Source organism: Malania oleifera, chromosome 8 (assembly GCF_029873635.1).
Source record: "Malania oleifera isolate guangnan ecotype guangnan chromosome 8, ASM2987363v1, whole genome shotgun sequence".
Taxonomy (NCBI): Eukaryota; Viridiplantae; Streptophyta; class Magnoliopsida; order Santalales; family Ximeniaceae; genus Malania; species Malania oleifera.
Window position 1 is genome coordinate 48,557,006 of NC_080424.1, and position 25,653 is coordinate 48,582,658.

At 35.7% G+C, this 25,653-nt stretch overlaps 1 protein-coding gene across 1 annotated transcript; it reads right to left on the reverse strand.

Moving 5' to 3' along the window:
- Nucleotides 1-1,897: 1,897 nt before the first annotated feature.
- Nucleotides 1,898-25,058, reverse strand: LOC131161766 (uncharacterized). Its single transcript, XM_058117724.1, has 6 exons — nt 24,599-25,058; nt 24,207-24,479; nt 2,872-3,032; nt 2,590-2,695; nt 2,386-2,508; nt 1,898-2,234 (listed from the first exon to the last, which is right to left on the reverse strand). The coding sequence occupies exons 1-6, from the start codon at nt 24,791-24,793 to the stop codon at nt 2,094-2,096; spliced, it is 999 nt and encodes a 332-aa protein (XP_057973707.1). The 5' UTR covers nt 24,794-25,058; the 3' UTR covers nt 1,898-2,093.
- Between the last annotated feature and the right edge of the window lie 595 nt (nt 25,059-25,653).

Here is a 25,653-nt window from a genome sequence, read left to right on the forward strand (position 1 = left end):
GTCTTCATAAATGGCCTTAGTAAAATATCCTTTTGAAGTAGACTTTTTAGCAGGTGGATGAGATGCCAAAGTTCTTCCCTCTAATATATCTTTGAGGCTTGAGGTTTGAGGTTTTGTTAAGGGAGAAAACCTATTCGAAATAGTATAAGAGAATTTTAAAATAGTTGTAAATAATTATAAAGGTATTTGGGAATAATTATGAGTAGTTATAGGGATAAATTTGATATAATCATAAGGGTATTTTAAAATAGTTATGGACAGTTAACAAATATTTTAAAATATTTGTTGGTAATTATAGGGATAAATTTGGTATTTTGAAAGATGATAGTAAGTAAAGAATCCACTCTAAAGTATTAGAGAAGAGAAATATGTGAAAAATCATAAAAAATAAAATGAAAATTACACGCTATACAAGGTAAAAATTATAATTAATGAATGATGACTTGAAAAGGAATTGTGTGAAAAGAGTGGCACATGGTACAAGAGTTTTTAACAAACCCAAATGGATTGATTTCAAAGTTCAATAGGAAGAGGAAAGAAAAGGAAAATGGGTAAAAAATAAATTCACTCTTCATAATATTTTCCTCTTTATATCAAATACTGAAAATAAATATTTATACTAATATAATTAAAAATTAAGGAAAACAACATGTTAATGATGTATGAAATTAATAATTTTATTCATTCATTAGGTAACTTTTTTATTTTATTGTTTAGGGTTTCTTGGAAGAGAGAGTAGCAGTAGATTGCTGCTTGGCGGAGACGGAGGTAGCCGACGGAAGATAGAGTAAACGAAGTAGTGCCATCCCCAGCAGGGTACCGTTCTTTCCCTGCGCTTCTCAGTGTCCCCTCTCACGATTTCGAACAGCGAAAAGAGTCTTGCCAGATTTCAGAGTTTAGGAGTCCGGCTGCGGGTTGGATAAGGCAGACCAATAGATATTTTTTCCCCCCGGAGGCAATCCAATTACAATTCTATAGAAAATTTGTCAATGTTTAAGAGTTCGAATCATAAATTTAAATTTGAAAATTTACACAATTTTTAATTCAATTTATATTACATTTTATTCAAATTTATTATAATCTAAATTCAAATCAACATGGAGTCACATTTTAAAATGTACCTATAATTCTAAATCTTTAAATAAAAAATTCTTCATATATTTAAAAAAGTATCCATAATTCTAAATCAAAAATATAATATAAATATTTTGATTATTTTAAAATTTGCTCTAACTAATTAAAAATTATCATCGGCTTCAACTCACTAATCGCACTCTGCTAATTCTGTTTATGTTAGTTGTAATTGTTTGCTCATCATTTTGCATTTGAAATCATCATTTTTAAAGTTCATGTGTTACACTTTGCAACTAATTACATAGTTTGGATTAAGTAAATTAATTATATTTATATTCTTTCATAAAATTAACTTTTTAATAATGTTTGTATCAATAAATTCTTATTTCAAAATTTTTTTTTTCTAAACTGCACTTTTTTTAAGAAAATAAATATTTTTAACAAGAATAATTTTTAAAAAATACTTATCTGAAAAGGTACTTATAATAAGTAAGCAAACTATTTTTATACAATTACTTTTCAAAAAAATATTTTTCTAAAAAATTACTTATTCTTTAAGTAGTTCCAAACGGTATCTTAAAAGGTGAAATGTGAAATTACACCAAAATAGATCTTATTGTCAGCATTCAGAAAATAGGACCCTCCAGTAAGCTCTCACTAAATTCTGCAGTCACTTAGACCTCTCCATAGGTATTTTCATTGAATGCTCTGATCTTTCATACCAAAGCATTAATGGAGTACGTTTGAATCCCAGTAATTGTATTCTAGACTATCCTTGGAAGATGATAAGAAAAGGGGGAGGGGGTCAATGAAAAACAATAGAAAAAAGTTCATTCTTCAAAAGGCTTTCAAAAAGCCTAGCTTTTTACAGACAACAAACTATCTGGTTCCAAGAAAATTTAAACAGTATGGTCTGTTGGTAACACCATCCTGAATACAAGAATCACCAAGAAGAAATGGAGAGCTAAAGAGATCCATGTTTTTTCTTTCTTTTTTTTTTCTTTTTTTTTTTTTTCTCTTTAGTGTTTCTTTTGCATTCTCGAGTCGGGAGAGTTATATTGCAAGGGTGACAAAGCATGTCTTGGTGAATCCAGATCACTGAACTCAATCTTCCTCTCAATTGGGCTACTCATCTTGGGACTGGATTTTCGCTTGTTGCTCTGCAAGACAATCAAGTAACTAACATTATTAGATCACGTAAATAGCCACAGTTAGGGTGCCCAACAAGCAATTTATTCCAATGCATGCTTGGTTGCATACACAGAAATCATGCTAATTCTTCTCGTTGTCTTCATTTTTTATTTTTCTTACCTTGGCTGAAGCACTGTTATGTTTTCCAGAAGAACCAAGAAGGTTCCTTTCTTTGTGGTATTGCCTCAGGAGCCTTTTATTCTCCTCATCCAGTACGCTGTTTTCCTCGAACAATAATTTCACCTAAGCACATCAAAATGACGTTAGATTAATACCAAATTGACATAAGGATTGACAGTAAACAGGATCTACTATTTTTCTCACCTCCTCTTCAGCTCTGTGAAGGTTGACCCTTATATGTTCCTTTTCTTTCCGCAAAGTAGTTATTTCAGCTGCCAGCGATATAACTTTTTGAGTTGATGGCCTCAAACTGCCACAGTTAAAGAAAGAGTTCAAGAAAAACTTTGCACAAACTTTTGATACGACTTAAGGGAAGATTTTTCTGAAGATGAATATTTGTTGCAGTAAATAATAATTGAGCAAAACATTTGATCTTTATAGTTTAAATTTATCCAAATAGCAGAAAGAAAAGAATGGTGACCTCACCAATTCCACGTTTTCAGCAATCTTTGGCATGATTCCAGCCCACAATTTGCCTCCAAAAAAGCATGTGCATTTGGCGCAAATTCATCCTGACTAACTAATGAGGTTATCACTGACTCAAGTAGTGGTTGTTCTATAGATGTACCCTCTGCAGATGAATCACACTTCATAGAGAGTTTGCAAATTATAAGTTCTACAGATTTCCCTTGATATAATATATAAATGAAATAATTTTCCAGATTACATTTCATTGTCAAAAGAAAAGAGGACTTAAAATAATGGAAAGGGTTGAAAATAAATAACAAGAAGCCCATTTTTAATAAAAAAGTTCACACATCTTAAATATAGACAATATCATTAGTACAGTGTCGTTGAAACTGAATCTTACCTTCACTTGTTAATTGAATAATCAAGTTAATTTAGTTAAGCATTAGTTACTACTAGGTGGCTACACTACAGATTCATCTAGATTGAGTCAAACCCTTACAGGTTGCAGGTTATCATTTTACCACGTGGTGTAAGACAGATTAGTGAAACTATCAAACAATTTATTTGCTAGATTTCCTCTGTTACCTAAAAAGCTTAAGAAGCTATTTGGTTGTGGGCCAATAAAGTCCTATATTACTTCCCCAAACATGCAGCCCAACTGTACATAAGGGGACAAACAAATTATCAATAACACCATTAGGAGAATAAGATGACTGCTAACAACCACACAATAAATGCAAGTAACAAGAAATGAACTTAGGTAACCATGGCTTTGATACCAGGTTAAATCATCAGTTGACCTAAAAGCTTGAGAGCTAGTAGGCCAACAATGTATATCAAGCTATTCAACACCCCCCTAACATGCAACCATATCTAGCATGTGAAGAAGAAGCAAATGGATGAATTAAACATCTACACAAACACAAACAGAATAAAGTGGGAAAACACAAATAACATGGCTTGAACCCGAGACGGTCCTGGAACCAAAATGCTCTAATATGCTGTTAGGATGCTGTTTTTCCTAAAATCTTAAGCTGTCCCATCATGAGCCAATAACATATCTGAATGAGGTCTTGGGTTAAAGTGATGTTATCAGTATGTTCGCCCATTATATCTTTTATGGTGCACATATTCTATTTGTGTTCATGCACCCATTAATCCGTTTGCTTCTTCATGTACAAGACAGGGTCGCATGTGAGGGGGAGGGTTGAATAGCTTAATATACATAGTTGGCCCACCACCATACAACATAACTTTTAGGTAAAGTTGTGATTCAACATTAGTATTTGAAAATAATAATACATCATTATTTGGCATGATGCTTTCTCTATTTCTTTCCCTCAGTTTCATAGGTTCCATATCCTTATAATGCCCATCTTATTCTTCGTAGAGTGTTCTATTTCTTGAGATTTTCAAGAAATCTCCATCATAAGGAGAGAAATTAGCTCATCTATTGGAAGTTTTTGCTCCTTTCACTCCATTTGAGAGTAGATATGAATTTGGATAGGGAACAGTTGCTAACATTTTTCTTGCATTTCATTTTAAAGCTAGCTAGCCATGGCTTTGATTACCATGTTAGATCACTACTTGATCTAAACTCTTAATATGAGAGGTGTTAGGCCAACAATGTATGCAAGATATTCAACAATCCCCCTCAACTCATCCTTAGCATGATCATGTCTCACGTATGAAGAAACAAATGGACAAATTGAACATTTGCACGAACACAAACTATATAGAGTGTAATATTCAAATACAATGCAGGAAAACACAAATGACAAGACTTGAACCCAAGATGGACCTCTTGGAAGGCTGGAACCAAAGCTGTAATGGCTTGTTAGATCACCACTTCACCTAAAAGCTTAAAATTTTAGTTCATGGGTCAACAATATGTATGAAGTAGGTCATCAGTTCAAGTCTTATTATTAGTGTTCTCCTCAATTATAGATGATACAGTTCACTTTACTCCTTTTGTGTTCATGCACCTGTTCAAGTTCATTTGTTTGCCGATTATGGGGTCAAATGTAAAGGGGAGTGATGTAGGACAGGTATAGAAACAAAGAGAGAGAGAGTTAAAAGAAGAAGAAGAAAGAATAGTGAAGAAGAAAAAGGGAGGCTGCAGTAGGTAGAACAGAAAGTAGGCAAAGAATGGGAAATAGAAACAGCATAAATTAGAGAGCAGAGAATAGAAATAGAACAGAGTGAAAGCGAAAGAAGGAGAAAGAAGCAGAGAGTTGGAGACGGACATAACAGAGAATAGAAGGGAGGAAGAAGGAGATGAGAGGGAGAACCTACATATGAGAAAGAGAGAGGGAGAAACAGTATGGAGTTCTAATTCAAATCTGGTAACTGTCCAATACAATATACAACACTATTTATACACCCAACAATACATCTAAACCAAAAAATTACAAAATAACCCCAAAATAGTTAAAATACACAAAATAACCCTAAATTAACTAAACTTCGTCTTAAATTTACTAATTTAAAAGAAAATCTCTAATTTCTAAGTCTTTAAACAAAATATGATCACCTAGAATCCTCCATCAAACTCCCTTGTTAGAGGAAACTTGACCTCAAGTTTAGCAATCGCACAACAAGAGTGGGAATATGCATCCATAAGACATTCAACTTGTAACTTTGCCGCTGTCCATTTTCAACTGGCATACAACTATCAACAATAAATTATTGCAAGTTTCCTCTCAAGGCTCCTAACTCCAATAAAGTCAATAAATGGAGAATTATCACACTTTGGAAGATGATTCAAGGCTCAGGGCCTATATGTGACAATATTCAACAATTTCATCCTCTGAAAAGCTTTCGTATTGAATTGATCTACCAATTTTAACTTTTAATTTTACTTCCTTCTCCTTGGACTCTTCTACAATTTGAACATCTTGCTCTATAACATTTTCTTGCCCTTGAAGGATGGTATCATGTGGTCTATCATCTACACTATCATAGGAGCTTTCATTTTCATGTTGATAATCCATGGCAAACATGAATTCAATGTCACTTGCAATTTCCTCATTTTTATTATATGTGTAGTTAATAGCAACAACAATTTCTATTTCATCCTTGATAAGCTGTTTCATGAATTATGAATTCAGGTTCACTTTGCGATTTCCACTTTTCTATGCCATATGTGTAATCCATACAACTTCTTTTCATCATTGATAGACTGTTTTGAGATTGGGAGCTCATGTAGTCCAAAATAAGAACTCTTTCTTCTGTTGAGAAGGAAGATGAGCTCATTATAGCAATCAAGGTAAAATTTTGATATTAACTATTGAGATTTTGATTAAAATGAATGACCTAACTTGAAGATAGGTCTCTCCCTCTATTTATTACAAATTAAAATATATTCTAATGACAATAATACCTTACTAACTCTCACTAATTAACATACTAACACACTTAATAATAATACTAAAAAACATAAAGAACCTCTAACACTCCCCCTCAAGCTGGAGCACAAATGTCATATGCTCATAGCTTGTTACAAATAAATTTAACACAAGCATCCCCCAAAGCTTTAGTAAACAAATCAGCAAGCTGCATATCAGACTTCACATAAGCGATAGTAATGAGCTTCTACACAAGTTTCTCCCGAACAAAATGTCAATCAACTTCAATGAGCTTCATCTACTCATGAAAGATCGGGTTGGAAGCAATATAAAGAGCAGCATGATTATCGCACATCAACTTCATAGATTGAGAATGCGAAAAACCCAATTCTTCCAACGTGTTCTTCAACCAAACAAGTTCACATTTAGTGTGAGTCATAGCTCTATATTCTAATTCAGCATTGGACCTGGCCACCACAATTTGTTTCTTACTCTTCCAAGCAATGTTTAAAAGGCGAAGGCATAAGACAAGGCGCTTTACCCTCCGCGCAGTGAGGCATAAGCCTCAAGGTGTTGAGGCGTAAGCCTTTTGGGACTGTATTTTTTAAAATAATTAATAAATAAAATAAATTTATATATAGTATAAAAATGAGAAAAATTTTAGAATAATGGGGGAAAGCATAAAAACATAATTCTTAAGTATCATATAGGCCAATTTTAGCTAACAAATTCAAATAATGCATGTTAAAAGATAAGCATGAGCTATAACATCACAAAATGGAACCATTTTCATGCTTTCAAATTTAAACTCTTAAATAAACACAACAAAAAGAAGAGAAGAAAGTCAAAGTTTCCTGAGACGAACAAGACAGGAAAAGGAGAGAGAAAGAGAGAGAGAGAGAGTCAAATCAGTTGGAGAAGAGACCTCAATCGGAGAAGAGACCTTGAAGCAGAGAGTGACAATTGGTGAGAAAGGCACACTAAAGGAGGTCACCAAAGAGAGACGAGATCATAAGAATCTGTAGGGGTTCGTCGAAAAGAGACGAGAGGTCAGAAAGGGTTTAGAGAGATGAGAGGCTAAAGAGAGTTGTCGGACAGAGATGACATCTTGGAAGAAGGAAAAGCTCTGCACAAGTCCTTCAGTCGTCAAGAGGGGGGGTGACGCTTGTCAAGCCCTAAGTTATCTTCTTCTTCTTTTTTTGAATATTTTCATATTACTAGGTCTGCTAAGGCATAAAAGTCGCACTTTTTGGTCTAAAAATCCGAACAGCTTTAGATCATTAGACATAATTCTTTCCATCCAATTTTTGAGTTGTTATCTGTGGCAGCAATGAAGGAAACATATTTTTAGGATTCATAGACTCCATCTCAACACTCACAAAGTTGCAGGCACACCAATGTCAAACAAGAAGAACAATAAAAACTAATCAGGACAATCACAAACTATGTGAAGCACCAACACAACCACGGATGAGGTGAACTACTTACCAACTGAGATAGCACTGCCACAGCCTCACAATCTTAACTTGCAAATACTGCCACTGCTCCAAGAAACCGAAAAAGAAGCCTTTACAAGCACCGGACAAAAACTAATGGATTACCATGAGTGCATGGTCAAAAAAGGTTGGATCTTTGGACAAAAACATGTCCAACAGCTTGATAACATTGTCTAGAGAGGGAATCAAAACATGGCAGAGGAAAAAGAAAAAAGAAAAAAATGGCCGCAAAACTCTCTCATGCCGGCGAGTGGGGTCAGCACTGCTGGCAGTTGGCTGGCGCATGGGGGCGCGTGAGGCTGTTTCCTGCGATGGGGTTTTGTGGGGGTAGGCTTCGGAGGGTTCTGTTTTTGGCTATAGAGTTGGTTTTGTGAAATAATGAAGGATGGAGGTGGATCTAAGAAGGGCAGTGAAAGGAATGTGTTTTTCCGGTGACAGCTGAATATGATAGGGTTTAGGTTGGATCATGCTCTGACACCATGTTGATATTTTGATTAAAATGAATGACCTAACTTGAAGATAGGTCTCTCCCTCTAGTTATAATACAAATTAAATACATTCTAATGACAATAATACCCTTACTAACTCTCATTGCTTAACATACTAACACAATGATAATACTAAAAGATATAAATAAACTCTAACATTAACGAACTTTTAATTCTAAACCAAAAGAAAGTTCGGCCACATAGCCCACAGGCTTACAAGGTGCAAATTTTGTCCTTCTGTTCTCCAGCATCCCATTGCAGTCAAAACAAAGATCAAGACAAAGCAGCCAATCTATGAATTCCCTTTTGAAAAAATTACCACTGAAACAAGGAATATCCCGAGGACAAGGCACAGAAGCCCATGTATTGCTGCTTCCCAAATTCATAATCATATGCTTGAATCTGATGCCAGCATGAAAATGCAGCAATAGAGTCTAATCCTTGACACTGCAGTGACAATTAACTCTCCAGGAGAATGATGATGGTACACTGAAAATCCAACTTCTAGCAATTCGGATCAAAATATCATGCATATTAGCAAAATATCATGGCTGAAATTGAAATATCACACTGAACATCAAAATTTCAAGTTCTGGAACTTGCACAATGGTTGCGGCAACTTGAATTTATCCTCCAAATACATGTAACATACTCTAGCACTTAAATTTCCTAAATTCAGCTTCAAAATCTAGGGAAAAAAATTTCGTAGCTGGAAGGAATATTTTTCATGAATCCGGAAGGCTGCAAAAAGTTATGATTCTGCCTCACGTGCGCATTGCCGGCACATGGGGGGCTGGTGGTGCCAATGAGGCTCCTCTAGCAGTGGTTTTAGTAGATCAAGGGATAGTGAATCACTAGGTGGTAGTGGTGTATGGAAGTAAGTGTGGAAAAAGTGAAATTTTGATGGGAGTCGGCCGGAAAAACTTCAGTCGATGAGTGGGGCCTCCCCAGTGGTCAGAAGACTATGAAACTTCGGATATGGGCCTTTCAGAATGTTCTGTTTTTAATGCTGAGGGAGGTGCGATGAGATGATGGCTGGAAATTTGAGTTCGAATTTGAGGGGTACAAGTATGACTTACAGAAAAGTTGCAGGTGATGAACAGGCCCCAGTGCATGGTTATCATGGTTTGCTCCAATACCAAATTGATGTACGACAGGTATAGAAACAAAAATTGAGAGAAGTAAGAGAAGTAGGCGAGAGGAATAGAAAGAGAATTAAGAGAAGAAGAAGATAGATTAATGGAGAAAAAAAGAAAGGCCAAGGCAAAACAGTAGTGTAGGAAATAGAACAAGAACAAAAAATAAAGAGCAGAAAATAGAAATAGACCAAAGAGAAAGAGAAAGGATAAAGAAGCAGAGAATCAGCAATGGAGAGAACAGAGAAGGGAGAAGGGGAAGGAGAGGAGAGGGAGAACCTGTATGAGGGAAAGAGGGAATGAACAGAGTGGAATTCTTATTAAAATATTGTAAGCGTCCAATACAATATACAAGACACTATTTATGCATCCAATAATACAGCTAAAAAAAATAACTACAAAATAATCCCAAAGCACTCAAAATACACAAAATAATCATAAATTGACTGAACTTATAAAATACCTAGATTTACTAATTTAAAACAAAATCTGTAATTTACAAATCTTCAAAAACAAATGATCACCCAGAACTTTCTGCAAGCGATCCTCCAGGAGTGTTAAATGGCTTGATATATACATAGTTGGCCCACCACCTAACAACCTAAAATTTTAGGTAAAGTGGTGATTTAACATTGGTATTTAAAAATAATTATAAGAAGCAGTTAATATTAGGTATGATAACTTGGCTGTTTCTTTTCCTTAGTTTCATAGGCATCCTATCGTCATAATACACCTATTCCTTATTTCTTCTTCATATGGCCATTCTATTTCTTGAGATTTTCATTTTCCTAGGAGCCTGAATGCTAGGGAAGTAGAGAAATTAGCTAATCCCTTGAAGGTTCATGCTCCTCTCAATTGAGAGCATGCAAGAATTTGGACAAGGGATAGTTCCTAACATTTTTCTTTCTAATTTTTTTATGCATTTTTCAAAAGAGTCCTCTTTTTTTGCTTTCTAGACAAAACTATTTGGCATGCAAAGATTCCTTCTAACACTAAATACTTTGATTGCTAATAAGATTAATAATAGTATGTTGCATATGAGAAGAACTTACAAGGGTTGTAGACCACACATGTCCATTAATTGCAAGTCCTCACAAGATAATACTTCACACCTCCTTTTTCATTATGAGATTGCTAGGCTGTTTGTTGTACTTTTTTTTATATTTTTTCATGAGATGTGGAAGTACCCAATTAGAAAGGTGGTAAAAGGATAGAGTTTTATGGCATAGAACAGGCAAGAAGTGGAGGATTTTGTGGAGATCTTCTTGCTTGGGTATTCTAATATTATTTGGGTGCTGTGGATAGAGAGTAATGAAAGGACTTTTGGGATAAATTCTCTTATCTTCTACTTTGGGCTAGGGTTGTGTTTCTAGCACCTTTCCTTTATAGAAAAAAGAAATTCATGAATAGAAGAGAGAAGAATTTACAAAGAGAGGAGAATCCTCCTAAAAGAAATAACATTCCCCAAAGATACTAAAAGAGTGAGCCCAAAAGGACGTAAGCAAAACAACTCTATCCTAAAGAAAACTAGGCAGCATTTTTTTGCCATTAAAAATCCCAGTGTTCCTTTTAATCCATAAAGGCCAAAAGAGGGTGAAGAAGACAGTGCATCTCCTTAAGGCTAGCCCTTTCTTGCTCTTGCCAAAACCTTTTTATCGCACTCAATGTCTTAAAAATTGATTTTGACTGAAATTTAGAGAAATATGGAAATTTCAATATTGATGTCAATTTCGATTTGCTTTTGAAAAAAATTTTAAAAATTGTCAACAAACATAATAATGCAAGATTTAGAACTAAAACATTATAAATATTAAATAGAATACATCAAGGGCATGTATGTGGTGTACGAGGTGCAATAATTGTAATATTGTAATCATATTAATCATATTTGGTTAAAGTAAATGAAATTCATAAATAGTTAAATATTATTCATTATACAAATACTGATAATTTAGATATAAATAACCAGATAAAATGTTGTAGCTAATATCTAGCTTCAATTTTCCATACAATTTCTACTAAAAACTATCATTCATATCCTTCTTAAAGAATCTTTAGTTTCAATAAAGAAACAAGGTCAATTGAAAGAGAAATCTCTTCCTAGGTTTTGAATCTCAAATTTTAATTTTGAGGAAATTTTATTTTATGGCTAAAATTTTGCCAATTTTCACTCAAATTTTGAGATTTTGATAAGTTGTGAATGATTATAGAAATTTCAACAAAAAATTTGCATGGTGGAAACTAATTGTCGTATCAATTTTGACAATGGTGGAAAGTAGAAATTTCGATGAAAATTTCCATAATTCCATGGAACTTTAAGACCACGATTGCACTCGCAAGAAAGTATCAGTAGTCTGAGGAAGCCCCACAAACTCATAATGAACTAAAAACAAAAGGACCCAAAGCTACTCAGCTACCTGACAATGGAGAAACAAGTGATCAGTGGTTTCATTTGACTCAAAACACATGAGGCAAATCCCCGAACTAATAGCCTTACAAGATCTCCTCAACTACAACAAATCATTGCTATTTAGCCTATATAGGGCTGAAATCCACATAAAAGCTCTAACTTTAGAGGAACCTTTGCCTTTGAGATGAAATTGTTCAAGGAAAAAGAACAAGGACTCGAGGATTTCATGATCTAAAAGATAAAAGATTTGGTGGAAAAAGAGTGAGAGGTATCCCCAATCCAAATCCTTGACTCATCTCTCACTTGGGAGAAAAGGATCGAGCACTCTCGATAAAATGGTTAGATCAACAATCTCTCTCATTAAGATTCTAAAGAAATGAAAATCACAAGAGATAGCCCCCTTAAAAGAGTAGATAGCAATAACTAGGGAATTATGTAAATCGGAGAATCTAAAGAGGCGAGGAACCAAAGACTCCGACAAAACCTCTACGACCTAAATATGTTCCCACAACTGAGAGAAATTGTTGTTTCCAACTCAGAAACAAATAAGAAGGTAGAATAAGTGGGCTATTTAAGAAATGAATTTCCAAAGACAAGCGTGAGAAGCATTGCGCTTCCACTATTAGTCCATTATCCCACCCATTCCATTGCAAACTATACTTACTTCTAATTAACATGTGCCAAAGGGAGTCAACCTCCAAAGGGAACCACCAAAGACATTTTCCACTAAAGATGTTCTTGGACACCACATTCCTGAGCCCAAATCCCCTTCAAAACTTAGGTCCCCTTCGGTTAACCAAACATTCTTACCCTCTCCAACTCTTGACCATAAGAAATCCCTCACTATCCTCTCCAATGTCTCCACCACCCAAAACTGAAATTTTAAAAGAGAAATAATAAATCGGAATGTAAAAAGAGCAACACTAACAAGAATGCATCCTCCTAATGATAAGTAGGATTTCTTTCAAACCCACAACCTACCATCCACTCTCTCCAACAATGGATGGTTTGAATCCCAAAACAAGGAGGAATCAAGGTTGCATCGAAGAGAGAGACCCAAATAAATTTTGAGTCTAATCCAAAATGGTGCAACTAGCTAAACAAGATAAGCCTTCTAGGCTTTAGCTCATACATGCCTAAATTGATACCCACCACTCCATTTTTAGGCATGCTAATCTCAAGACTTGAAATATTATGAAATATTTTCAATAAGGTAAGGATCTTACAAGATTTCGCTACACTAACTTCAAGAAAGAGGAGTGTCATCAACAAATTCAAGGTGGAACACCAATCACACTATGACCTCCTCCTTGCCTACCTTAAGGCCCCAAATAACATTAAGACCCTGAGCATGGTTAATCAAATTACTCAACACGTCCACAACAAGTGTAAAGAGAAAAGGGAGAGGGGATCCCCTTGCCTCAAACCCTGTGAAACCTTGAACACTCCCTTTATTGGTCATTTGCAATATTGACATAGTCACCAAGGATAAGCACCCTTTCATCCACTTCCTCCAAACCCATGCAAAACCCTTATTAATCAACACTTGATCCAAGAAACTTCAACTTACCATGTCGTAGTGATGCAGAGGAAAGTTCTACAAGGAAGGAAGGGGAAAGGATGAGAGAGGAGATACCAAGGGGAAAATTCACGTTCAATTCCAATTCAAATTCATCAACAATTGCCAACATCATGGCTTTCACACATTATCTATAAGAAAGCCTCTACACACATGAAAAACTCTTACACACATACCCCTAAAACAACATTGCATTACAAGCATACCCCTAAAATACACAATTACTACAAACAAGCCCCCAACATAAATAATCCTAATAAAAGTAAACTACACAAACATACTTAAACAACTAACTAACTAAGCACACTTGGGTTTCGGTCCCAATAAACCATTCACCATATTCTTTGACATAAGCCTCCTGATTGGGTCGAAATGATCCATCCAAATAGTCACTTCTCGTCTTGACTCCTTTGAGTTGGCGAAAGTACCAAGGACTCCATCACCATGAATAGAGTCATCTCATTTCATAAGAAAGGAACCGGCAGTATGCTTCAACTTGGTGAGTGGAAGCATACATGATGGCATCAACTTATACTTCTTGTTATGAATGAAGAGGGAATAAAAATTCCCATGTCCATCATGCTTCACCTTCCTATCAAATAACCATGGTTGGCACAAAAGGATATGACAAATTTTTAGGAAAGACACCACATTGCACTGTCTCCATAATGGAACCAATCTTGAAGGTAAGTAAGCAGTGATCATGGACCTTCAAGTTGGTATTATTCACCCAAGCAATTTTGTATGGTTCGGGGATGAGGCTCAACTTCCAAATTTAACTTCTTCATAGCTTAGAAACTATCTTTGTGCAACTACCAGGATCAATAACCAAAGTACAAAGCTGCTTTTGGCATATCACTTGAGTTTGAAAGATGTTGGTCCGCCTCCAATCCTCTGTCTCTTTGACCTTGTGGGAAGAGAGCATATGCCGAAGCACTAAACAGTTTTTAAAAATTTTAAAATTTCCATCATCATCTAACTTACTTGAATTTTTGTTTCAGCTTCAACTACTTGAGTATCATCTTCTTCTTTTTCTTCAACAGCCATGAATTCGTTAAGACATTGTGCAGCTCAATGTCCAAAACCTTGACATTTAAAGCATTTAAGTGATGGTTGGCTCTTAGAAGTTTTTCCAACATGCTCAGGAGTCTTCCAAGAGGTATTAGTCTAAACATCTTCACCCAATTGCTCAACTGTCTTCTCTTGTACAGCTCCACTAGTACTCTTCTCAAACCGAAGGATTGATGTAGCTCTAGGAGGATTGCATTGCATGTCCTCAATCTAAGTGGCAACCATGCATCCCCAACTATAATGAGACGACATGCAACAAGTTTGGAGGCAATAGCTAGCTTCAACCCTTTTATGTACAAAGCTATCATAACGTCCTCTTTCCATTCTATATCAGCACAAATAGCCAAATGATAGAATCTACTAGTGTACATCATTGTCTTTTCATCTTGCTTCAAATCAAAGAGCTAGAGATGAATACGCGGCTGATAATTGGGAGGCACAAATTGCTCTTGCATGGCTCACTTCATCTCATCCCATGTTGTAATCTCACCAAATCTCTTTTTCTAAAGATCTCCCTTTGTTTAATCCACCAAATTCGAGCAGTTCCCTTCTATTTCAGCAAAGTACAACTTTCTAGCATCATTCGTGTCACACCATCAGAAATAGTATTCCAAAGAATAGAACCAATCATCAAATTCATCAGGAGAACCATCATCATTAAAATCTAAGACTTCTAGTTTAATTCCCTTACTCAAATGATTATTTCAACCTTCACAAAACTCAAAAGCATGAGGAACAGCAGCTATTCCACCATCTTATTTGGATATTCCATAGGCCTTTTACCTAAGGCTGCAACTTCAGTTGTTAGCCTATTCAAAGCACCAGTAATAGTTTCCAAAGCATTTTCCATGTTTTGTACCCTACCATAACAACTCCACCTTTGCTGACAAGTCAACATTGATCACCATGATGCAATTATATGAAGCAAATCACAAACTTCACTACCAATTATTTAAGTACAATCTTCAAGTCACCTTTAATCTTAGAGTATCCTGCAGAAATGAAACAAATTCAGTAGCAGAACTCACAAATGCAACAATAAAACCTGATTTTTTATGCTGACAGTCGCAAAATGCCGCGCATACTTGCACAATATCAAGTTGGGAACCAAAATATCATGCTGCAAAAGAAAAAAGAAGGAGAAAACACCAATTTCTCATAGATGGAACCAATATCTCGCAATTCTGGCAGCAGGAGAGGAGTCTGACAGAATTGCACTTGCTTGAGTTGCCAGCAACAACTTTCTGACAATGATTTTCGGGGTAAAAGGAGATCAAGGAATGGGAAGTACGACGGTGTTGGCGGTGCGATGAGAAAAGCACAGGAGGATAGAGCTTTCAAAGAGCCAACGACTGAAGATGTTTTGACCAGCGCATGGGGTGTCCTCCAGTGGTCAGACGGTGATGAAAATTGGCGGGGAAGGGTTTCAGGGGGTTCTACTTTTGGTGATGTTGGTGGTATTCTAGAGTCTAAGCTTGAAATTAGGGTTTCGAAAAATGGGACACGAATAGAATTTTCTGAAAAGTTCAGAAACTGCTTTTTGGCGGTTTTTTCTTAATACTGAAGTTTCAGACTAGAAAACCAGAAGTTTGAATCAGAAAGAGATAGGAGAGGGGGAGAAGCGTAGAATGAAGCGGAGAACAGAGAAGAAGGGAGAAGGAAGGAAGAGAAAGAACAGAGAACAAGAATGTAAAAGAGAGTTCAGATCAGCAAACAAGAAAGGAAAGAGAATTGAGAGACCTAAGGGAATTATGGGGAAAGAAATAGAAGAAGAGGAAAAGAGAAACAAAGAAGAAGAAAGTAGGCATAACGCTATTGGGCAGCAAGGGATTAGGCACAGAACAGGAGATCTGAACAGAGAAAAGAAAGAAGAAGAAAGGAGGAAGAAGAAGAGAAGAGGAGAAGAGTGAAGGGAAAATGGTTGGACTGAAATAGAAGAATGGGGATCGAATTTGGGCTCTGATACTAAATGATGCAAGGGCAGCATCAAGGTTATGCAGCAATGAAGAAACTAGAAGAGAGGAAGGAAGGGGAAAGGAGGAGAGGAGAGATACCAAGGGGAAAATTCACATTTAATTCCAATTCAAATTCATCAACAACTACCAACATCATGGCTTTCACACACAATTTATAAGAAAGCCTCTAAACACATGAAATTGCACACATACCCCTAGAATACACAATTACAACAAGAAAGCCCCCAACATAAATAATCCCAAAACAAGCAAACTACACACACATACTTAAAACAATTAACCAACTAAGCACATTGGGTTTCGGACCCAATCAACCATTCACCCTATTCTTTGACATAGGCCTCCTAATTGGGTTGAAATGATCCATCCAAATAGCAGCTTCTTGTCATATCGCATAGGTTTTTTCAACATCTAATATAAGCAAGACTCTCTTCCCTTCCCTCCTCCGTGAATCCTCCACTCTTTACTAGCAACCAAGACAGAATCTAAATCTAGAATCTGTTTTGAGCAACTTCTTTCAGTTTTAGGGGGTATGTCACTGGGTGTTTGCACTGCAATTGGGCATCTTTTCTGATGCAATTTTTGTTTCTATTTTTTGGAGGTGATCCATCCTTCCTTTAGTGTTTTAAGAGAATAACATCCATGTCCTCCCCTCTGTTTTCTCCTCTCTCTTTAATGGATCTTTCTATCAAAAATAAAAATAAAATAACATCAACTAAGGTGGCATCCATGTGTGTTGGTAAAGAATACCAAATACCACATACAAGAAACAATTGTATCAACCAAATTTGCAGCCCAGGTATCTCCATAATGAGATAAAAAAGGATTTGCTAGAGACTTGTTGTATATTGGACATAGTAATCTTCATGTTATCCATGTATAGTCATCCTTTTTTGTAGTTTCCTTCCCTAAATATTATATGATATAATGATATGTGGTATCAATATATCAATTCAGTATAAAAACATGGTATTTGTTAGACAACCACTTACCTAAAAGCTTAAGCTATTAGGTTGTGGGTCAACAATGTATATCAAAGTTTAACATTCCCCTGCAAGTGCAGTCCAACAACACATGAGAGACAAACACATGATAGATAACACTCATTACAAGGAATACAATAATTTCTTATTTAAACGCTGGAGGTGAGACTAGAACCCAAGACCTCTTGGCAACCAGCTTTGATACTATGTTAGACAAAGCTATTAGGTTGTGAGCCAACAATGTATATCAAGCTTTAACAGTATCAAACATGAACGCTTCAAATAGTATTGTGTCACTACAACACAAGTTACACAACACTACTAGTTCCCATGTGATCTCATTATACCATTTTATGTAAAAGCTTAAGCTATTAGATTGTGAGCCAACAATGTATATATAATGCCTTAACATTCCCCATTCATATAGCCCGATTGACATGGAGAGATAAACAAATAATAAATAACACCAAGGATAAGATAATTTTTAACATCTAATCAATAAATGCAAACAATAAGACTAGAAATCGTGATCTCCTAGCAACCATAGCTCTAATGACATGTTAAACAGCAACTTTATCTAGAAACTTAAGCTATTAGTTTGTGGGCCAGCAATGTATATCATGCCTTAACACTCATCATCATAAGCATAAATTGATCCTTTTAAAATTTTAGACATTCTCAACTTAGATTTATGTGTTATTCAAGATGACCTTTATTAAGTCAACAATAGGTTTAAAAGCTTAAGCTATTAGGTTGCATATAATTGCATATCCAGTGGCAACACTCCCCTACACATGTGGGCCAGTCACACTTGAAGTGTTGAAGAGACAAACAAATAAAAAATAAATGCAAACAATGAGAATTAAATTGAAACTTATTATTAGCAATCATGGCTATGATTACAAGTTCACTCACCTCTAAAGCCAAAAGCTTAAGCTATTAAGTTATGGAATAATAATACACATCAAGCCTTTCCAGCTATCAATTTAAGGACCAGTGAACTTTAGTATAAGCATAAAAACACAAAATTTCCAACTCACTCTTCTAAATTGAACAATTTGCAATATTTATTAATTGCTTGGACGAAGCCTATAAAAGGGACCTAGGGGGCATACAATGGGATACACTCTAATATTATATATAAGATGACTACAATCACATTACCTATATACTCTATCTCAATACTAAGAGGAGGGTCGAAAAATGCCCCCAAAGGCTACTAGGGGTCTCCCAAGCTCATTATTTGTAGGGGACGTTTGTTTCACTTGACAATCCTTGTACCTAGAGAAAAAGAAAAGGAAGTGAGGGCAACTCAGTTGTTCCCTAAACCAACAAACATCTATGAAAAAATATCCAACAATCGCAAGTGGTCAAGATGGTGGCAAGCTTCTAGCCAACCAATTATGCATCAAGCTGAATGCTTAAGCCAAGTTTTGCTTGGGTATTAAAACCAAGCTTCAACTTGGATTTTAAGAACCGAACTCTACTTGGGTATAAAAACCAAGCTCCAGCTCATATGCAAGAACCAAGATTTGGCTCAAATGCAAAAATCAAGTTCAGCTCGGATGAAAGGCTCAAGTTCTTGCTCGCAACAAGTGATGAGAATCGACAAGCACTATTAAAGGATCCATTGCAAGTTCCAGATGGGCCAATCACAAGGTCAAAAGCTAAGAAGATCAAAGAAGCAATGCAAGGATTGGTGCAATCCACTTGGGCCGAGTATGCAAATTTATCAAACAAGACCCCAACATTCAAAATGGACTTGAAAGAAGAAGAACCGGCTTTAATCCATGTGATACAAGCTACAGAGGGGGGCGGCATAACCTAGTCTTTAGTGTATACTTTTTATTTCAATAAGAATAGGCGTATTGGCCTATTTTATGTTTATTAGTTATAGGCGTTTAAGGTTACGTTATTTGAATTTAAATTGAATTTGAATTTGAATATAAATTTGAATTTAAATGAAGGGGTTTATAAATAGACTTGTAGCTACATTCTACAGAAGTTGAACTCAACAAATAAAGTTTTCTCCATAGAGAATTTTCAATTTTCCCCTACTTGTTCTTCAAAGAACTTGTGAACTTATCAAGGATTCTTCCTGGTGGCGTTCAAATTTCATACCTTCGGTTTGTGATTCAATTATTGTTGACATAATTGGTCATATCCTGTTTTGATAATGACAAATATCTTGGTACTAATGTTTGCCCTGAGCTTGCATGCAGGTTCACTTTACGCATGAAATTGAAAAGATTTCTATATCATGATGGCGTATGGTGACCCCCAAGGAAGATTGAAGAATATTGTGCTTAATTTGTATTTGTAATTTGTATATTCTTCATTTTGGACTGTAACGTATTATGGTCTATAATAACTGCATCATGCATGATAGGACTATATGCTCAGGTTGCCTTAGATTAACCTTTAGGTTCCTACACACTTAGTGCACAGAACCCCTCTAAGCTCACATATCATCAGGGGTAAATTTATATTAAAGCATGGACCTTAGGCTTAAAATCATAAGGACTTCGTGCGACCGAACCGGGCAAGTCAAATTGCCTCTGTCTACCAAACTCTTGACTGGTCAAATAGTTGACCTGACTTCGGGCGACCTAACTCAAATGACTTGAGTGTCCACAGTCGACCGAACTCATACCCTTACTTTTTCCAACTTCCTCGGACGCCCGAACTTGTAGTTCATTTTCACCTCGGGCGACCGAACTTGGCAGTTCGGTAGGCTGAACTTTATTTTAGGCGACTGAACCTCAGACAAATTGGAAAATCGCCTTGGTTAGCAGACCGAACCCTTGATCAGGCACCCAAACTTCAAAATTGACTTCTTCTGATGTGTCTGTTCGGGCAATCGAACCTATGGCTCGGTTGACCGAAACTCTCGGGGTTGGCCAAAATTTTTACCACGGTTAATTAGGGTTAAACAGGGTTAATTTCTTAAACACATTTTAAACAATTTTAATAATTCCCTGAGTGTCCCCAACAGTTATAATTTTGGCCTTGTCTATATATATATGGGTTCATTTGCACAATTAACATAAGATTAGCATCTGGATTAGCCTAAAAATTCTCTAATTTTTTGAGTGCACATTTATCAAATCCAAAACCCATACACTCTTCGTTTGTCATTCCTTTGATAAATCAAGGTTCTTAAGAGTTTTCTTGAGTGATTCCATTTGCTTAAAAACTCTCCTTGTTCTAGATTGATTGATTGTTTTTATTGAGAGTTTTAGTCAAGGTTTTTCCCCTGGTTTAACTAATAAATCTATGTGTGGGAAAACCTTTGCAACTAGTGAGTCTTTGCATCATTGTTGCAAGACTCATCAAGCTTGTTTGTTTTCGATTGTGTAAAATCTTTTTCACAAGCTTACTAATTTTTCAAATATCTCTTGAGCAAATATTTTGAGAAAATCATTTTTGAGATATTTTGAATTCTCTTGTTGGAATTCTTTGAAACTTGTTGTGATTGATTAATATTGATACTTTGTTTCAAAGATTGTTTGAAAATACACTCTAGGACTTGATTGTATATTTACATTAGATTGAGTGTTAGCACACTTCATTTGCACTGAGCATAAATTCTATCATCTGTAAGTGCATATTTATCTAGACTATATTGTGGTACATATCTGCTTGTTTAGAAGCACTTTATTTGTACGTCAAATTTGAGCTAATTGATTGTATTCCAGGCATGTGCCTGAAGAGGGAGACTTGCCCTGTGAAAAGTCCCGGATTGGCTTTGACCCAGTTAGGAAAACTAGGTGCACCATCCTGATAAGGTGTTGTAATCGGTGCTGCTCTACCCGTGAAGTGAACCTTAGTGAAATCCTTGTGCATGTGAGCCAAGGCGGGGACGTAGGCAGTATTGGCCGAACCCCGATAACATATTTGGTGTCACTTTTACTTTTCCTACATTATATTCTGCGTTGTGCTTGATTTAGTTTCCTTACTGAATATTATGCATATCTGATTGACACGTTATTGAATGTGATTGAGAGATACTGGAATTGTGTTGCATATACTGAAATTGATTAATATATATCATATTTGCAGCATCATATGTACTTAGACTGTCCCTAGGTTGCATAGTAATATCGTTGCTAGATTGGTTGACCAAGGAAGAAATTTTTAAATCTCCAATTCACTCCCCTCTTGGGATTGCACCAAAGTCAAAAATTATAATCATTGGGTCAAGGTTTGTTACTTTATACCTTCAGTTCGCATTTCATTTATAAACATTGGGTTGGGGTTTTCTATCAAAATCTGAATTTTAGCTTTCTTGGGCAAGTATTCCAATATTGTTTGTTGGGTCTCAACGCAAGTTGATTGAGGTTCACATCATTTGGTATCAGAGCTTAGGTTCTAAAATCATGTTTACTATCCTTTTATCTTTTATTTCTTGTTATCATCTTATCTTGTTCCATTTGTGTTCATTATTCCTTATTCTAAAGAAAAAAGAGACATCAGCAAAGAAAAGAAAAGAAGAAAAATTAAAAAGACGTCAGAAAAGAAAGAAAGCAAAAAGAAAAGAGAAAAAACAAAAAAGGTGATACTGAAGCAACAGATACTATCATTCACCATACTTATCAAAATTATTTTTTTTTTCTTGAATCGTGACTTTTGTAGTTTCAGTTCTCTAAAAAAAAAAAATTCTAATTTTTGTCATCTTCCTTAGATTCGTTTTTTCTATAATATTTTCTTGCCGTCGGTATTGGTTTAAATACTACAAGGATTCGACGTTGAATCCTTTTGAAGAGAGGGGAATGATGAGAATCGACAAGCACCATTAAAGGATCCATTGCAAGTTCCCGATGGGTCAATCGCAAGGTCAAGAGTTAAGAAAATCAAAGAAGCAATGCAAGGATTGGTGCAATCCACTTGGGCCGAATATGCAAATTTATCAAGCAAGACCCCAACATTCAAGATGGACTTGAAAGAAGAACAACCGGCTTTAATCCATGTGATACAAGCTACAGAGGGGGGCGGCATAGCCTAGTGTTTACTGTAGACTTTTTATTTCAATAAGTATAGGCGTGTGAGCCTATTTTATGTTTATTAGTTATAGGCGTTTAAGGTTATGTTATTTGAATTTAAATTTGAATTTGAATTTGAATTTAAATGGAGGGGTTTATAAATAGACTTGTAACTACATTCTACAGAAGTTGAACTCAATAAAGTTTTCTCCATAGAGAATTTTCATTTTTCCTCTACTTGTTCTTCAAAGAACTGGTGAACTTATCAAGGATTCTTCCTTGTGGTGTTCAAATTTTATACCTTTGGTTCGTGATTCAATTATAATTATTGGGTCGAGGTTGTTACTTTATACCTTCGGTTTGCGTTTCACTTATAAACTTTGGGTCAGGGTTTTCTATCAAAATCTGAATTTTAGCTTTCTTGGGCAAGTATTCCAATATTGTTTGTTGGGTCTCAACGCGTGTCGATTGAGGTTCACATCAACAAGGCTCTAATCTTAAGCTTAAAAACAATGCCCAAATCAATTGTGCATGTGAGAACATTCTAGATATACTCTCAAACCCACAAGTTCCATTCAAGGCTCGGGACTGAGGGCCTAATGAAGGCAAACTCAACAACTTGTCCTATGAGTTTGAGAATCCTGAAGGGCATCCTTAAAAACCATAAACGTTTAATAACAATCTTTTTTTTTAGGGTGGGGGGGGGGGGGAGCGCTACAATCAATGTAGGACATTATGAAAATGAAGTGTCACTCTGCATCAATTTGGCATATTTAAACCTTTAAAGGAAGGCTATAAAGGGACCTAGGGAATAGAACACACTCTAAGATTATATATAAGATGACTATAATCACATTACCTATATATACTCTAGCTTAGTACTAACTTGAGTATTGAAAAAGGCCATGGAGACCATCAGAGGTGTTCCAAGCTCTTTATTTTTCTCTTGACTTTAGGTGATCGCCACAATATGTGGATGCAGAGATCTGGGTATGATTTTTAGCGTCTACAAGCATCTTGACCAAATTTATATAGCAATATGGCAAACCACTACAATATTCCATGTAGTAACAGTGCCCCAAAGGCACTATTCAAAATATTATTTTAGGAAATATTACAGCATTAAATGCACTAATTAAACATTAAATGTGATGATTTCCAACACATTCCAATGATTTTAAAAATAAAAAAAAAAACATTTCTTAAAATAGTAATAATAAAAAGCACCCTGCTGGGTTTTGTTAAGCCTTCTAATATGTATCAAAACTATACAATTTTTACCCACAATTCACAAAAGCATTTCAATACTTTTTGGCTTAATTCAACTTTTAAATTACCATGGAATATTTATGCAATATTTTGCAAATTAAAACATACTTATTAATCCCAAATGTTATCACTACAACCAAAAGTTATCAACTTATCATTGCCCTATGACCATTACTAGTATCACAACAACAAAGTGTTATTTTGGGATTTTCAATGCATTATTTTGCAAAACATAACATACTTGCTAATCCCATAACTGCAAAATATGCCAATAGGGTGTCAAGTGAGGTTTTATAGCAAATTTTAATCATACAAAACTAGAGGCACCCCAATAATGCCTTCCAAGGAAGCAAAAGTGTAATGACTAGCCTTGTCTCCACACAAATCAACATTTTTTTCGTAGTGTATTCCTAATTCATTTTTCTAGTTGGGGGACGGTGGAGGGATGGCAGGTTTTATCACATAAACCTTTAATATTCTCTTAATCTTATACTTCTAAATGAATTGCACAATTCTCAACTCATAATATCCATCAATTGCTCCAAAAATTTATCTTGTTTGTTAGAAGTTTCCAAACAATTAGCATAAGAAAGAAGAGGAAACAATAAAGTACCTTGTGCACCTCATTTTCATGCTTGTAGAACTGCACTTCTTCTGATAACCTTCTGACTTCCTCCTCCAACTCCTGAACACGAATCTCTGCCTCCTTTGCACGCTCATCAGCCTCATTCCCAAAATCCATCAATGCTTCTCGATCACGATCATAAAGTGAGCACTCCTTCTCCCACTTTGAACACTGACTCAAAAGATTGGTGCACTCCGCAGCCAGTTTCTGATTTTCATCAACAAACTTCTTCAAAGCTTGCGCATTGATGCTAGATTCAGCCTAAACTCCAACCAAAAATATTTTAGAACCCACAGACATACACAAACACGCGTGCTTTAAGAACTGGCCAGATAACATAATAATCAATAAGAAACCCTAAAAGGCTGCAAGAAACAAACCCTAGCTCTGTCAATTGCTTCGTCTTTCTCCTTCATTTTTGAGAGCAAAAGCAAACACTGATCACGAAGGCGTTTTTGCGCCTCTTCGGAGGCATGAAGCTTTAACTTCAATGTGTGCTCAGAAACAGGGAGGCCCAGGGCGTACTCAATCGATTCTTTGATGTAATCATCAATTTCTTGAGGAAGATCCATCATCAATCTTGGAAACCCTAAACCCTAGAAATCGTAAGAGTTTTCGAAAAGAACCCGGAAGGTACTGAACTCAGTAGCAGTGATCGTCTGCAGAAATCTTCAAGAATGCGAGCGAAACCCTAGGAACAGAGAGAGGGAGTGAAGGAGCGAACATGCGCTGATGTGCGAGGGTTGTGGTTTGAAAGTTTTACAAGCTTCGATCTCGCATCGACTTTCAAATTGAAAGGGCTAGCCGTTGGCAGAGGCCTTTTTTATTTATTATTTGTTTAAAAAGTGGGTCGGAGGGACAGATTTTAGCGCCGAGTTTCTTCCAATTTTAATATTTTTTATAAAAATTATTTTAAAATAATTTATATTGAACTTCTTTTCTCCAAATTGATGTATCTCAAAAATCATTTGTTCATCCCCTGTATTTAAAGCAAAAATCACTACTCCATCTAGTATAGTTTAAGCAAAAATCATTGGATGGTTTAGTAATTTTTAATGGCCTACTGAAAAATATATTACATCGTGTATCGATTTTTTTAAAAACATGTTGGATGGACCAACTATTTTTGTATGTATCATACACATAATATAAATGATATATGCACATAATGCTTCAAAGATATTTACCCTAAAGCTTGTTGACTTTTTAGGTTCGATCCTAATTTTGATTATGACAAACCACAGTATCTCATTTGTGCAATAAGTGGGAGCAAGTTTATGTTTCTGGATGCACGAATGACGAATGTCATATAAAAGCTGTAAGAGCACCTAAACGAACAGACCCTGGTGTATTCCATGGTGTATGAAGGAGCAAAGCGTGAAGATTTTTGTTTATTTTTTGTGTTGTAATAGTAATTAGGTTTGAATGTGCATAT